Source organism: Lissotriton vulgaris, chromosome 4_1 (assembly GCF_964263255.1).
Source record: "Lissotriton vulgaris chromosome 4_1, aLisVul1.2, whole genome shotgun sequence".
Lineage (NCBI taxonomy): Eukaryota > Metazoa > Chordata > Amphibia > Caudata > Salamandridae > Lissotriton > Lissotriton vulgaris.
In genome coordinates this window covers 1,726,824,292-1,726,838,933 of record NC_141691.1, presented here as the reverse complement: position 1 = coordinate 1,726,838,933, position 14,642 = coordinate 1,726,824,292, and the positions used below count along the sequence as shown (strand labels likewise).

Sequence of the window (14,642 nt, the reverse complement as noted above, 5' to 3'; positions counted from 1 at the left end):
AAATGACTGGATGCCTGCAGCAGAATATGGACTCAAACTACCCTCTACATATTGTTTATTATTTGGCAAGGTCTTCTGAAGCCCGGACGATAGCTTGCTTTGAGCTCTCAGAGAAGCAGTGGCGGCTGGTGACATTTGAAAGTGGTGAGGCGTAAACTGAAGATCACACTGCACCGTAGCGAGCGAGCGCAGCGAGCGAGCCCGAACCCCCTAAGGAGGGTTCGGGGGGAATTCCCCCCGCGAAAATTTTGAAAAAAGAGTGGACAAATGGTGCATTTTCAAGCAAATTTGTGAAAGCAGGAAGGTTAATAAAGCAATTGTAAAAGTGCAGTTATTACATTAATAAAGTGGTGTCATATAACTTAGGTAGCTGCTTATTCATCTTCATCATAACCACAGAGATTCATAACAGACTTTGAAACACAATGCATTGCTGAGTACCTCACAGATGTATTTTAATAACAAACAAATAAACAGGACGCATTGTGCGTAGGATGTTGGAGTACTGCCTAACCAACACACAACAGCTGTAGCACTTAGTTAGTAGTTGATGTATAAATTATAGAGGTTAAATCTTCAGTGAAAATTAATCTTCCTTTGAAACAATACCTGCACTATGGAAAACATGCAACAAATACAAATTCAAAGGAAGACTGAAAAGTGGTATTTTGTTGTTTTTGTCATTGCATCCAGATATATGATACAACAAGTAACATCATACTTACAAGAAGTCAGGACTACTGGCTTTGTCGATGGTTCTTAGTTGCGAAAGATAAATAAGCAGCAACTGTGGCTTGTATATAACATTGAAAAAGCTTCCACATAAAGCCCTGGTGACACCACGACAATGTTGCTGCCCCTCCAAAATTGAAAATAGGCAAATTCTTAACACAAAACATGCACAAATACTGCTTGCTGGCTTACATTATTTCCCAGTATATGCTCGATGTATGATATTGGCAGAAAAATGCTGTGAACTCTTCTTGTAGATATCATTTCCCTGGAGTGTTTTTAAACCGGATCATAAGATCTTTGCCTAACTAGGTTCCAATGATTCTATGAGCCTCTTACTTCGTCATGAAGTGCAGTAGTAAAGCACTGTACCCCCAGCCTTACTTATTTATGTTTTTAAACAAGATTAGTAAATCCTGTGCTTGATTAGAAAATCCTGAGGCCCAGCAGAGTTCTGGAGCCACAAATCGAAAAGCAGACCCAGAAATCCCGCTTTAAAAATACTTTTTATTCATTACTTCATTGCCAGCCTGGGTCACTTTTGGGACTTCACAGGGGCATAGGGGTATGCTTCACAGGAGTACTCTGTTTCACAGCGGAACCCAGTTATTTACTGGACGGAGTGTAAATAAACAGAAAGTGTGAATTATTTAAAATACTTATTTTCTCAATCGTTAAAATGCATTCGAAGGCCATAATTAAGTGACCATGTAAGCTGTACAGCAGGCGCAGACATGAGCTTTCACTCAGTACAAAACATTAAAAAAAAGCTCATTGTGCAGCATTCAAAGTGTGGCAAGTAAAACATTGCATGCAATGTGTATTTCACAGCCAAGTCCACTCGACGATAACTGCCAAGGAGGCGTCCTCACGATTAGTGACCTGGGATTGGATCACATAACCTGAGCACCCAAAGCTAATTTTGGGCTTCCTTTCTGCACCACTTATGGGCTGGTTGCTGTCTTACGTATCTGAAGAGCAGGAGCAAAGTTTAAAAGACTGTGCTTTTTTTTGGTTGGAAAAGACATAGTAACAGCATTTGTGAACATTTCTAAGGCCAGTTCAGAACACAATACATGACTGGCAGCAGGGGGGTATTGCGTGTTTCTGACCGGCCATTTATTAAAATAGGAAGAAGAGTTGGAAAAGGAAAACAGTCGGTCTCGGTCAGCTCCTGAGGTGAAGTAACAGAATATCTTCCAACCACGTTCTTTGCTTATTTAAATCAAGACTGTCAGTTGTAACCGAGAAACTTCCAGTAGGTCTTTTCATATAAAACTTTATTATTCATTTTAATGGGCTACATATCTTGCTCAAAGATTCTATTATAGAATCTTTGAGCAAGATATATGTAGCCCATTAAAATGAATAATAAAGTTTTATGGCTATATTAGTGATGTCTCGTCCCATATCTTCTTCTTAGTGCTGCTAGTGCACGACACACGTTATATACTGGTTCTGTCTTCACAGTGAACGGAGAAGGCCTGGCTTCAGTGCGCCTTTCACTACTGTCATGTCACGAGGCACGAGTCAGTTCACGTGAACTGGCAATCGGTGAGTGACCCTATTACAGGAAATGTGCAGTTCCAATCCCTTTTACTTACGTGGTTACCACGCCAGCAAGAGATGACTCTGAAAAACTGCACTTGTGTATTGGAAATAAAATCCTCTCTCCTTAATGGACATTTCAATAATAAGAAAATAACACGAATGGTTGGTTCATTACATTACCACATAAAGTATTACCGAATATCTCATGCTCCCAATAATCTTCAGACACCTGAGTATCCTCTGCTTGTAAACCTCCCCCTGCTTGCCTTTGGACAGACCCAATACTACCCTTATCAAATACATTTGTGGTTTAGTCCAGACATGCCTGACCCCTACAAATAGGGCTAGGGCTCACAATCCCATAAAATATATTTTAAATGGTTGAATAATATTGGATCTTTGTATATTGTTCACCAAAGGCAACAGGGCTTTACCAGTCCTATGGGTTTGTACATTATGCAGATTCTCAGTTACATAGAAATAACTGCGGGTTAAAGTAACTGTACAAGCTCAGACAACAGAATTGATATCATAGAATGTTTCGCAGTATAAATAACAAACTTAGCATGACACAAGTCGCAAAACAATAGCAGTCTACTACCAAGCAATCAAAATCCACAGTAAGCCTCCTACATTCAGATTGCAGTGAAATATATTTCATGAATGCAATCATTTTGTCTGAAACATTAACGTGATCATTTAGGAAAATAGATATTTAAACTGAACTACAGAAATTCCTTTATGCATTAATAAGCTCTATTCTCCCGAATAGAGGACTGCTATTTTCACCAAGTATGCAAAAGTAGCACTCACCCAAACGGACAGATTCTGTCTTTTGTGCACATTTATTATTAAATACCAGGAACACACAAGAGCTGTCAGGGAGTTTAACCATCATATTGTAGAGATATGCATAATTATGTCAAGAATGGCCACAATACGCCACGGATGAACCTCATTGCACGAGGGCCACCAACTGTGTTCCAGGGTCAATATTATGCAAAGAACCACTGTAATTAAGTTAAAAATACCCACACAATGCATGTCACGGATGGGCACCATTATACCAAGGAGGTCAGAGAATGTCACAGGAAATGCCCGCAATAATTCATAAAGTGTCCACCATTAGTCTAGAATGATGAAAACAACGACTAATTATATTGAACATAGGAGATTTTCAATACCTGGACACTGTCCCATAGAAACTCTCTCTCTCTCTCTCTCTCTCTCTCTCTCTCTCACACACACACACACACACACACAAACACACACACACACATGATCTATCACACCTTGGCAAATGTAATCTATATCAACGGCACTAAGGGGGATATTTACAATGAAATGGCACGGCGCGGCATCGCAAAACATTTTGCTGAGCAGAGCTGCGTCATTTAAAAAATCCTGGGATGTGCCATATTTACAGGAATAATGCACACCCCTGTACTCTCCCCTGCAATGGCACTAAAACTAGCTGCCGAGTGTCAACGCAGGTCAACCCTTATGGTGCAAGGGTACTTGTGTGGCAGGGATGATTGTGTTTTAGCAGAATGTAGCAAGCAAGTAGTTTTCTTCTTTTCAGACCTTCCTTCCTTTCTCTCTCCTTTTCTATCCTTCCTCTCGGCCTCTGGTCTCATCAGTTCTCTCTGCTCCACTCTCCTTACAATCTTTTCTGCCTGCAATCGATCTCACTCTGCTGCTCTGCTAACATTTCTCACTAAAGTCTCTTTCCTTGACATACTTCCTCTAACTTTCCTCTCTCCATTGTCTCGCCACATTTATCATCCTTTGCATTTGCTGCCTGTCTTTCATTTGCAGCCTCCCCTCTAGGCAGTGCTTTTCTCTACACTGCTCTGCTAACCTTCCTGTCGGAGTCCTTTCTTTCTCTCAGCAGTGTCTCTCTCTGTCCCTTTCCTGGTACCATTACTTTCTGTCTCCTAACTCCTTTGGTACAGTCATCCTTCTTTGCAGCCTGCCTCCTTTCTACACCTCTTCCCCTTTCTTTTTAATAGCATGTCGCTCTGGCCCTGCTTAACTTACTGCATCTCTGAAGAGGCGCCTCAGTTCTCAAAATCCAGATCGAAAAACCTTCCATATTAAAGGTAGAGTGGGTTTCAGAAAGCTATGGTCACCACCCACGTCATAGACGGAACTGACTACAGGTGGAGAAACACATCACATACTTTGACTAAACCATTGGTGAAGACAAAGAAATGTACAAAATAAAATAAAAAAATGTAAAAACCGCACACATAATATTTAGATTTAAAAATGCATAATGCAAACGAAATACAAGAATGGAGCCTACAGCTATTACACGTAATCTGCCTCAAATTGACACTGCATGCATAAAATATTCAGCATTCACTGCTGTTACCAACATAGTCAAAACAGCTCAACCCATAAATGCAGCGCCTCGTCCTCTCTTTCTGTGTCTGACCCCTTACATGGCTGACAATACACCTCATTTCTGTGTAACAGCGTCCCTTTGATCTGTTTCTCCACTGATGATCGGCAGCGCTCCGACTATTCCACTGTAAATAACTGGAATTTATTAAATCCACTATTGCTATGCGGCGCTCTATCAAAAATGAAAAGTAAACAAGTACAGTTACAACACAGAGCTGTGCCAGCACGTCACCCTTGACATTTGGAACTCTATTATATCATAAGCATACCATTCTGTCTTTGCCCCCGCCTTCCCCCCGCTCACCCTTTCTTGCACCAACCTCACTATGCTTAGGCAGTATTAGACCATACCGCAACAGCTATTTCATATATAAAACACACATTGTAAACTTTCCTTGTACACTGTTTCCAGTCCCGCTTTTAGACATATTTCGTTGCGGTGTTGTTTTGTGCTGTTTACATGTCATCGATAATGTCACTAGTTATGCCATCATTTGAGTAAGATGGCATGATGAGTAGAGCGTAGGTAACACATTTGTTGCTTTTCATTAATGGTGAATTTCTGTTTGTTTTGTAGTGCAAATAGTAAAATAACATCAATGTATCCAAAGGTTTTAAGGGAATTTCTTATTGTTTTTTTTACCAATTGTTTTCACTTAACCGTAAATCTCCGCTTTACCAATGTTATCTATCTATCTATCTATCTATCTATCTATCTATCTATCTATCATACTTGGCTGTAGCTGGAAATTGTTTAATTGGGGAAGCACTAAAATCAACCTTTTAAGTTTAATTGAGGACACCATCGAAATTGTGAATTGTATTATAAACTTTAATCCTGTACCAATTTTCATACTTATTCGAGCTGTCCCCTTCTTGATGCACAAAGGCATAGCTAACACGGAGTAATTTTAAATATGCATTGGAGCATATTTAGTTCTCAGATCCTGGGACAGTGTGAAATGTTTTTCACAGTCAGCTGGTTGCATTGTGTCATGTGGCAGGGACTGTTTACACAAATATTCCATTTTATTTTCTAAATGCGCGAAGGAAATGTAACGGAGACTAGACTGCTGGTGACACAAAGCATAAAGGATTCTTGGTACGTGGCACAGGGACATAATTCTCATTGACATAGAAAAACAAAGATTCTTGGGGTTCGGCAGACATCAGTAACTCCATCGAAGACACTGAGGGAAATCGCTGATGGTAAGAAACAAGGGGGACACAGATGTGGCACATGGGCCGGGAGACCGAGAAAAGCGAAAAGGAATAGGAGGAATTGTGTTCGTGTTTGGAGGGGGGAGGGGGTTGAATAATGGGGAAGAAATGTTAAGAAAAATAATTGGGGTGAAAAGTAAATGCTCGAGTTGGCTGATGGGATGAAGCAGAGAAACGGAAAAAGCCAAATACAGCCAAGAAGCAATTGGGAAAAAGCAAAACTGGATATCTGAAATAATGGAAACAAGGACACATTGATGAATGAACACAATGCCAAATATAGAATGTATGTAAAACGCCATGCTATCTCATTTCCTTTACCTTTCTATTTAGTGTGACATTATTTAATATGAATCCCCAAATCGAGATATACTGCGCTTAAAGAAGGAACAGGTGATGAAATCTTGGACAATTGAGCGAGGATTCTTAGCAAGCCAGCCAATAGCCAGTTATAATTTTCATTTTCAAGCTAGTTCTTGGAGTATGCATATTTGAAGCATGTGTTCCACATAAAATACCCCTCCAATATCACGCCCCTCTGCTATGAAGTACAGTGTGTGCTTTAACTTCAATATGAGTTTGGAACACTTAACCTCCATGGCGTTCAGAACAGCAAGGTACTAGTTCTGAATGTGCAAAGATCTGACGCCAGTCTGCCCTTGCACACAGCCAGGGCCAAAGTCACTGCACTAGATATAAAGAAACAATAACTATAGCGTCCAGGATGGTAAGCCCAAAATAGACATTCTCTCCCCTACAAAAGGTATTCTGCTTCTCAATGCCCGCCCTCAACACCCGCGCCTAATAGAAGCCTGTGTCTATTTACCATTAGTTGGCTGGCTCCTTCTCCGACAATGTCAGAGTATTGTACACGGTGCTAACCTTTGTTTCAAAAGATGATGCACTACACTCAGGCCTATCAGGCTATCATACCTTACTAGCCACTCCAACAGCCACTGCTGTTCAAGACACGCCACAGACACACAGGTGCGCCGATGCACCTTGTTAACTAGATCCTTCGTGGAGCTCCATTCTGATTAACAGTAACACGCTGCCTCTTTATAGACACAAGATTGGACTGGAAGAATGCTGCATACTTTGTTTTAAAATACATTATTATTATATGAAAGTAAAGTAGTTTAAAAGTATATTCCATTCATCTACCTGCATGACTCCGGCCTATTTAAACCTGAAGAAGCCACCAGACTTGCAATTAAGAAAAAAACTAATTAATGAGGACGGCTTCAAGAAGAGGCAAGGACTCTCTGTTCGTAGTTTGTGACTTTCAAATTCTGGATTTGACCTTGCTCCTCTCATGACCAAATACTCTACAACCTCATTGTGCCATTCAATAAACGTGATGATTAGTCACCAAAAAATGGTGTGGATGCTGCTATTAGTGCTAGGAAGTGGCAATGCGTTGTAGGAACAATGCATTAAAAAAATGTTACAACAAATAATAGGCAACTGAGCTGACACTCCCTTGAAAACACCCCGTGTTTATACACTGGCGTGGAAATTTAAAAGCATGATGTATGCATGTGTAGAGACCAGTACACACGACTAAATTAGACTACCTCCGCACTTGTGCAATTTATCTTAAGGAATCACATACTTAAGGCATGCATACATCATATGTTCCAGAACCATCGAGACTGTTGCCTTGAAAAAGAACGCATCTTTGTGAATGCTGTGTGTGGTGGTTCGTTATATTTGCTTGCTTCAAAGAGGGTCTAAGTAGGATAGGGTTTTTCTCCGTTTGTAGTTCACTGAGGTCAGGTCAGAGCATTCTACTAACAAACACGAGTCTCCCTTACTGAAGAAAGAGGAGGTGATTAACGCCGCTTCTGGTTCCTTCCTATGAAGTTAGAAATAAAGAGACAGAAAACGCCACCCTTAGATATGAAAACGCAACAGGTCTAGTCGTTCTCTTCGTTTGCTTTGTTATTGGGTTGAAAACAAAATCATCATAGCGCTACTTGTCATGAAGAAATCACCTGATCGAGCTTATCACATATTTTCTGCTTTCACTAGTTCAATAAACCCTATGGTTCTCGTAAACAGACCATGTGTCCCAGGGGGTACAGCGGAGGTCGGAGGGGGGTGAAGGAGGGGGGGGGAGGTGTTCGGGGGTAATTATTAGATACAATAAAAAGAAATAAACGAAACTTACCCGGGTGAGGCATCTCCTTCGCCGGTCCCGTGTCACATCACGTATTCCTGGACAAATCATAGGACTGGATGTGCGACAGGGGGAGGCTACTCGGCGGTATACTGCTATTTTACAGGGCATAGGGCGACTGTATGTCACCGCCCGAGCAGGAGCCTATCTGCACACTCCTGCACTACACTACGCATGCGCAGCATGCCTAATGTAGAGCAATGAAGTGGCCGTGCTGAATAAAAAGCGCCCCTGGCTCGCAGATGCGCAGTAGGAGTCCACTGCTCTGGACTCCTACTGCTCTCTCCTGTTGCATGCGCTGTGAGTTATTGTTGAATGACGCATGCGCATTTGAGACCATGAAGCACCTGCTGCCAGCACAGGCCAGAAATGTAAACAGACGATGAGACGAATTATTTGCGTCTACCGTCTGCTTACATTTCTTGCTGCCTGCAAACAGTTTTTCGTGATTGTGACAAGGGGGGCGCTGCCCCGACGCCCCTATGGACCAGCCGCCCCTGCAGAGAAGGAAATGGAGCGAGGTAGCTTTATTAAATTTCGAGTGGTGGGGTGTCATAGTTCTACTTTGCCCTTGTTTGGCGTATCAATATTAACAAGACAGAGATGTTTGATCTCACTCTCTCACCAAAGGAAAAGTAAGAAATAGGGGACCTCGTGCCCCTGCCACTGCGTGTGGCAAAACTGCAGAAAAAGTCAGGAGGAGAAGTAAATATATTGCACAAGGCCCATTATCCATAACTGTTAAGGGAGGTAAAACATTAGATGTAAAAATGTCAATTCCAATACATTTTGTGGCTGGGAATAATAGTGCCCATGAAGATGTCTTTAATGCCAAAATCTTTATATCCAATTGAGGTTTTCTATGTCGAAGTACCACAGAAAGAAATTTGAAGATTCCAAAACCAGATCTTTAAGCCAACATGGGAAGCAATAAAAGAAAGAGCAAGCAAGAGAATACTTATGCATGCAGGTGAGTAAGCGCTTGTCATGACCAGAGGTGGAACAGTAAAACCACACAGCTCAGCTGTAGGTAAGTAAACACTTGATATTTTTATTGTACAGAAAAGGAACTGGAGATTTATGAAGCAGGTAGTAGTAAGTAAACCCTTATGGATAATCTTGTATCTTCTCAGACAACTTAGACCCTGATCTTTGTATGACTTTTATAGAATCGTGGGATAAACGTGCATACTCCGTGTTGAAGACTACATTGTTATGTTCCTTTGCTAGCAATTCACATGAACCCAGATTTTAAACCTCCACTAGATGGTTTGATATTTAGTGGTTAGTTGGAAAAGGCGTAGAACGATCACAGTCAGGTTTTGAAAGAGGCAGGTTAAATCGTTTATGATATGCAAATGTCACTTTGTCATTAAAAAGAGGGAAAAAAGGCAACACTAAGTCTAGATTAGACACTGAATTATGACCCTGAAAATTAAAAACTCCGTCACTAAGGCATTTACTGAATTCAAAGTTGAGTTCTATTTCTTAAAGCCACAACATGTCAGAATTCATTGATATACACTAGATGTTTTAACACAAGTAGCATTTGGGGTTGGAAAAAGAATCCGAGAGAGGTTTCTAAACAATAGAGAGGGAGTCCTTACATGAAAGAAAATGCAAGTCTACTATGAATGTCTAACATATGGAGGTGAGTTTACAAATTGTTGATAGGTGGTACTATGACCTGGTTACAGCGAAGAAAAAAAACAATATAGGATGTTTAGGATAGATATTGTGAAGTGTGTGGGGAAGAGGATGTGGCAAATATTTGGAGGGGATGCCCTAGATGGATAACGTACTGAACAGCAGGTGAAACGGTTATGATTACAGGCCAATGGCTAGTGCAGCTGGCTGGATACCATATACAAGATACATTATCCCAGCATGGCAAATTATTTTATGCACTCAACTACGACAGTGGCCAAGATGGTCCTTGCAAAAGTAAGCAGAAAAGAACAACCACCAACAGATACAATGTGATATGCAAAACGAAACGTTTGGTGCTTGCTTCTCAAAGAGAATGTAATGTACACCATGAGAGGAGACGTGGAGAATTTAGCGAATTATCAGGTCCTTTCTGGAGGTAAAGACATACTCGGCCACAACACCTCTGGACACTTCAAATGTTTAGATAACTGTTGAAATGTGTGGTATGTACTCAGCTTGACAAAAAAGTCTATGTTGTGCTCAGCTGCAAGTCAAGGGCTGGAATTTTTACCATGTCTGTCATGAACAAAACAGTTGATCATCATCTTCTCACCAACAAACAAACGGGAGGGATAGAAGAACTCCGAGGAAGACAGTCAAGGAAATGTGCATTATCATGATTACTGCTACTCTGTTTGTTATCATTCACATAAATAGTCGTCCAAGTGAATAATAAACAATAGATTAATTCATATTAAAATTAGAAATGTGAACGTACTCTTTCATCAATGATCCTCATGAACCATCTTTTGGTGAGGTTATGCCGCTTAATTGCCTAAAAGGGTAAAGATAAATATTTCAATAAGTACATGAAGACATTAAGAAATGGAAGATGCAGAGTAGGGACCTCACCATAGAAATGGAAATCACAACTCAAAACAAACTGAGACACTTCTTGCACGGATAACAATTTACTCAGAACAAAACAGCTTGCAGACTGACAGCATTTATACCCCATCCATCAAACAAAATGAGGTTCTCTTTTTTTGCACCTTCCAGAGCTGCATGGTAACTGGTTGATGTGGAGGGTTGTCATGATAAATGTCTTCTACAGCTGTCCTCCAAAACTGCATCCTCATAAGACCAATGTTCTTCTGTGATACCATGTCTTTGACCTGGAAAAAAGAAAGTTCTGGTGAAATCTACAAAACACAATAGGACTAGTATCCTAAAGAAATATAACAAATATATTTAAAGTAGAAAACCCTCTAGTTTCAAGAGGCTGTTGACTGCATTTTGTGCGATACACAAAAGGCTGGAATATCTTGCATTGAAAAGCGAGCTCAAGTAGAGAACTTTGTGTGGAATTCTCTCCTGTTGGTCAAAACATTGTAGTGATTATACTTAAAATGCATGAAGGAGAAGAGTCCTCACTACTCTTGGGGAAAGGCAAAATTAATTGCAAATTGCAGGCTTCTCATTGCATTACTCTCTGGAGGATCACTATGCCGGGTGGACAAAGCCTATAGCAAAATTCTGAAACAAAAACAGATAATGTATGTACGAAAGTATGTATGAATGTACGGTATATTTGCATAGTGCAAATCTAGATAAAAATAGCAAAGACCTTAAAAAGATTGATTGCTGTGACAGAATTAGAGAGTGAATCTAGATGGTTGGTGCTTGTAATGAGAGGTTGTACGCATGCCTAAGGCTTAAAGAACATTCATTTTATTTAATTAAAGACTCAATGAGCAGAAATACATTTTCTGCAGATTTGGATCCAAGTTGGAGAAAGCCTTCCTAACACATTCGGCTTCTGGGAAAAGGCCCTTGTAAAGACTGACCTAACTATATTATGAATGAGTTCTCCAGTAAAAAAGTACTCACTTGTCAGTCTAGCTTGACCCAAATTGCTACGACTCCACCATTTCTCCTCTCTCGGAGGACAAATGCAATTGCCCTTACTCTTAAGTGTCTTCTGCCAAGACAACAGGATGTCACCTTTGAAAAACTCCTTGCTCAATCGATCATGGATCACTGCTAAAAACTATCATAGTGCCAACCCACCTGGCTCACCACAATCACATCTATGCACCGCCTCTAGCATACTCACCATATCCAGACATATGCCAAATCTGGTTTAAACAGCCCATGCCATGTGCCCCAGAACACTTAAACTATCAACACTTTCCATACCACCTGAACTATCAGAGCTTGCCAGAATGCATACAGCAGGAGTGCTAAGTAATCAGAGAATCTCAGGCAACCATTGTGGGCTCAAGCCTGCCAACACATTTTAAATGAATTCAGTATCACACATCTTCCATCAAATATCAGTCACTACTCCATCCTATCCCACCCACTGCACATTTTGCACAATTCCAGAAACTGCTCAACCAGTACTTGGTCTGAATTAGATGTGAAAGAGGTTTGAAAAATGCTCCCAGGACAGAGAAAATGGGTGGGAGTTGGGAATTGTTTTCTTCCCCTTGTAGGATGAACAGTTGGGCTTTGCCCAGGCACGTAATTAACTTCAAAGGGGCCTGCCCCCTGTCACAATCAAATGTTAGGTGACACTTGGAAAGCACCAGTCTTTGTCCCCACAGTCAGGCTGGCACCAAACCCAGTGCAAAGAAAGCTAACTCCATACCTGCTTTTGAGTGACCACAGATGAGGAGACTGTCCACAACTCTAGGTGGGGACATAGGCTTTGCACAAGGGGGAAAGGTTTCCCCATCTCAGATTTTGAGAGTGAGGGGCACTGTAGGATTGTTGTCAGGAGGGCAAACAGGAACTGCTGAAAAAGTGGGTAGGGTTGACCCCAGGAACTTTCACTCCATTGGTTAGGAAGTGCCCATGGGATCACCCTCTCCCAGTAGCTGGTGCCAGGCGTAAATGTGGTCTCTCAAGGTACAAACCTTAGAAAACTTTCTGGACTTGAGGAATTTCAGAAGAGGACTGGACCTGCTGTCTGTAAGCTGAGAGGAGTCCTGAAGCACAGGACATGCTCCCTCTTGTACCCATGACAAAGAAGTGGACTCCAAGGGTCAGTTGGCTCACATCCTGTCTGGCTACAGGAACACAACACACTCCAACAAACCTCTTCCCTAAAGTGCCCAGCTAACCAGCAGCATCTGGGCTTCGACTAGGCTTTGCTGTTTGCCTCTGCCTTTCAGCCTCAAAGTCTCCAAGTGCGTCTCTTTGAAGACCCAGAGCCTTAGAAGTGTATCCCCGTGATTGCTGAGGCACCAGAAGAAAGTTTTCAAATATTTCAAAACTTGCTGCAGAGCTTCCTGGGGACTTGCTACAAAAAGTATCAGACCAGTAGGTTCACAGTGGCAAACTGAATTTCAGCTTGGTCTCACTCAAGTCTTCCAACACCTCCCAGAAAATGACCAAGTCACATTCAGAACTGGGACACACTTACCTCAAGGGAAAACATTTTCCATAAATCAACAAACTGTGCCGGGTACGACAGCACGAGATCCGTAACATGTGGTTATCCCCATTAATCTCTTACAATCATAATACATCCAACAACCCTTTCTTCTCTTAAAGATATAATCAATAACATCCTAATTTAACATTAATTTAACGTATAAACTACACCTGGACCTGAAGAATGACACACATTTCAAAACTTTTTATAGCAGCCTCACATAGTGCAAAATTAGCAAATACTCATGTGACCATGTGACCATCAGTCACCTCTAGTGGTTCTTATCTTTGAAGCAGATCTTAAAAACTTAACACAATTAAGTGTAAAAACGTCGGATGAAAGTTGTAACAAGCATTGAAAATGCAATAGGTCTCGCCTCCGTTTAAGTTAAAGCAATTCTGTTTGTAATTAGGTGGTTTTTTTAAGCTTTGCTTTGATTAGTGTTTTTCAAGCCTTCATGTACATAACCATACGTACATATATATATATATATATATATATATATATATATATATATATATGCGGTATGTTGTCGTCCTTTTTCTCAGCATGCCCAGCCGAACATTCAGGAAGAAACGAGACCCGTTCTTTAGGTGTTAAGAAGTTTATTTTGCCCAACACCAGTCTGCCATGGCGCGTTTCGGCTACCAAAAGCCTTGATCACATGACATCACGTGAATATATATATATCTATATATATATATATATGTTGTAATTTGAACCAAATTGAAAGTTTTACTTTATTGTGCTATGTAAAACATGCTTCAAAAAGTTTAAGGACGTCCTTACAAAGCCACCAATTGTTTGTACACATGTCAAACACCTTACACAAGTAGTTTGTTTTCTATGTTTACTATGAGAACACGTGGTGTTATCACAAAAGAGAAAAAATTGAGTGTGTGCTCTATTTAAAGTGACCACAACTGCGTTTCCGTTACGTGATCAAGGGCAGTCCCTGCCCGAAACGCGTCATGCCTACCTGAACTGCGGAAAATGCATAATAAAAGTTTGTTGTAACACTCAGCAAGTCGTGTGGTGGTCCATATCTTCTGTGGTTTCAACTGGGAAATAGAGATTGTTCCATATCCAATGCGGAAGTTTCTGGTTGCTTTCGCCCTTACGGACCCCGCCTCGATTGTTGGAAGCCGCCTTCAACCCGACAACTCTGCTGCTCCGGAAGGAAACCTACAGGCTGGCTGAACCCCTTGTGAGCTGCGATAGAACGAAAACCGGTAATCGAGGACGCCGACGCTTGAGTCGGAGGACCCGCGACGGCTTGACCTCGTCTCCGGTGAGTAATCCGAAAAGCATACACAAGACGGGGCTACGACTTAATGTAATTCAGCGAGAATTTCCATTTTCATGTAAAACGCCAAGTTGCTCTCAAACGTGCAGGTCATTAATTACTGCAGTCAAACAAAACTGAAGGAAACAGGCATTATGTTGAGCAACGCA

At 41.2% G+C, this 14,642-nt stretch overlaps 1 protein-coding gene across 2 annotated transcripts in view; it reads right to left on the bottom strand.

The window, feature by feature from the left end:
* The window catches only part of NDUFAF6 (NADH:ubiquinone oxidoreductase complex assembly factor 6), a 121,021-nt gene that overhangs the window by 36,570 nt on the left and 69,809 nt on the right, over positions 1-14,642 (bottom strand). For both annotated transcript variants that reach the window (XM_086966021.1, XM_086966022.1), the window contains exons 3-4: positions 10,798-10,920; positions 10,524-10,580 (exon numbers count right to left, since the gene is read on the bottom strand). In XM_086966021.1, the coding sequence (XP_086822147.1) occupies positions 10,524-10,580; positions 10,798-10,920 (180 nt within the window). The remainder of the gene's footprint in view (positions 1-10,523; positions 10,581-10,797; positions 10,921-14,642) is intronic.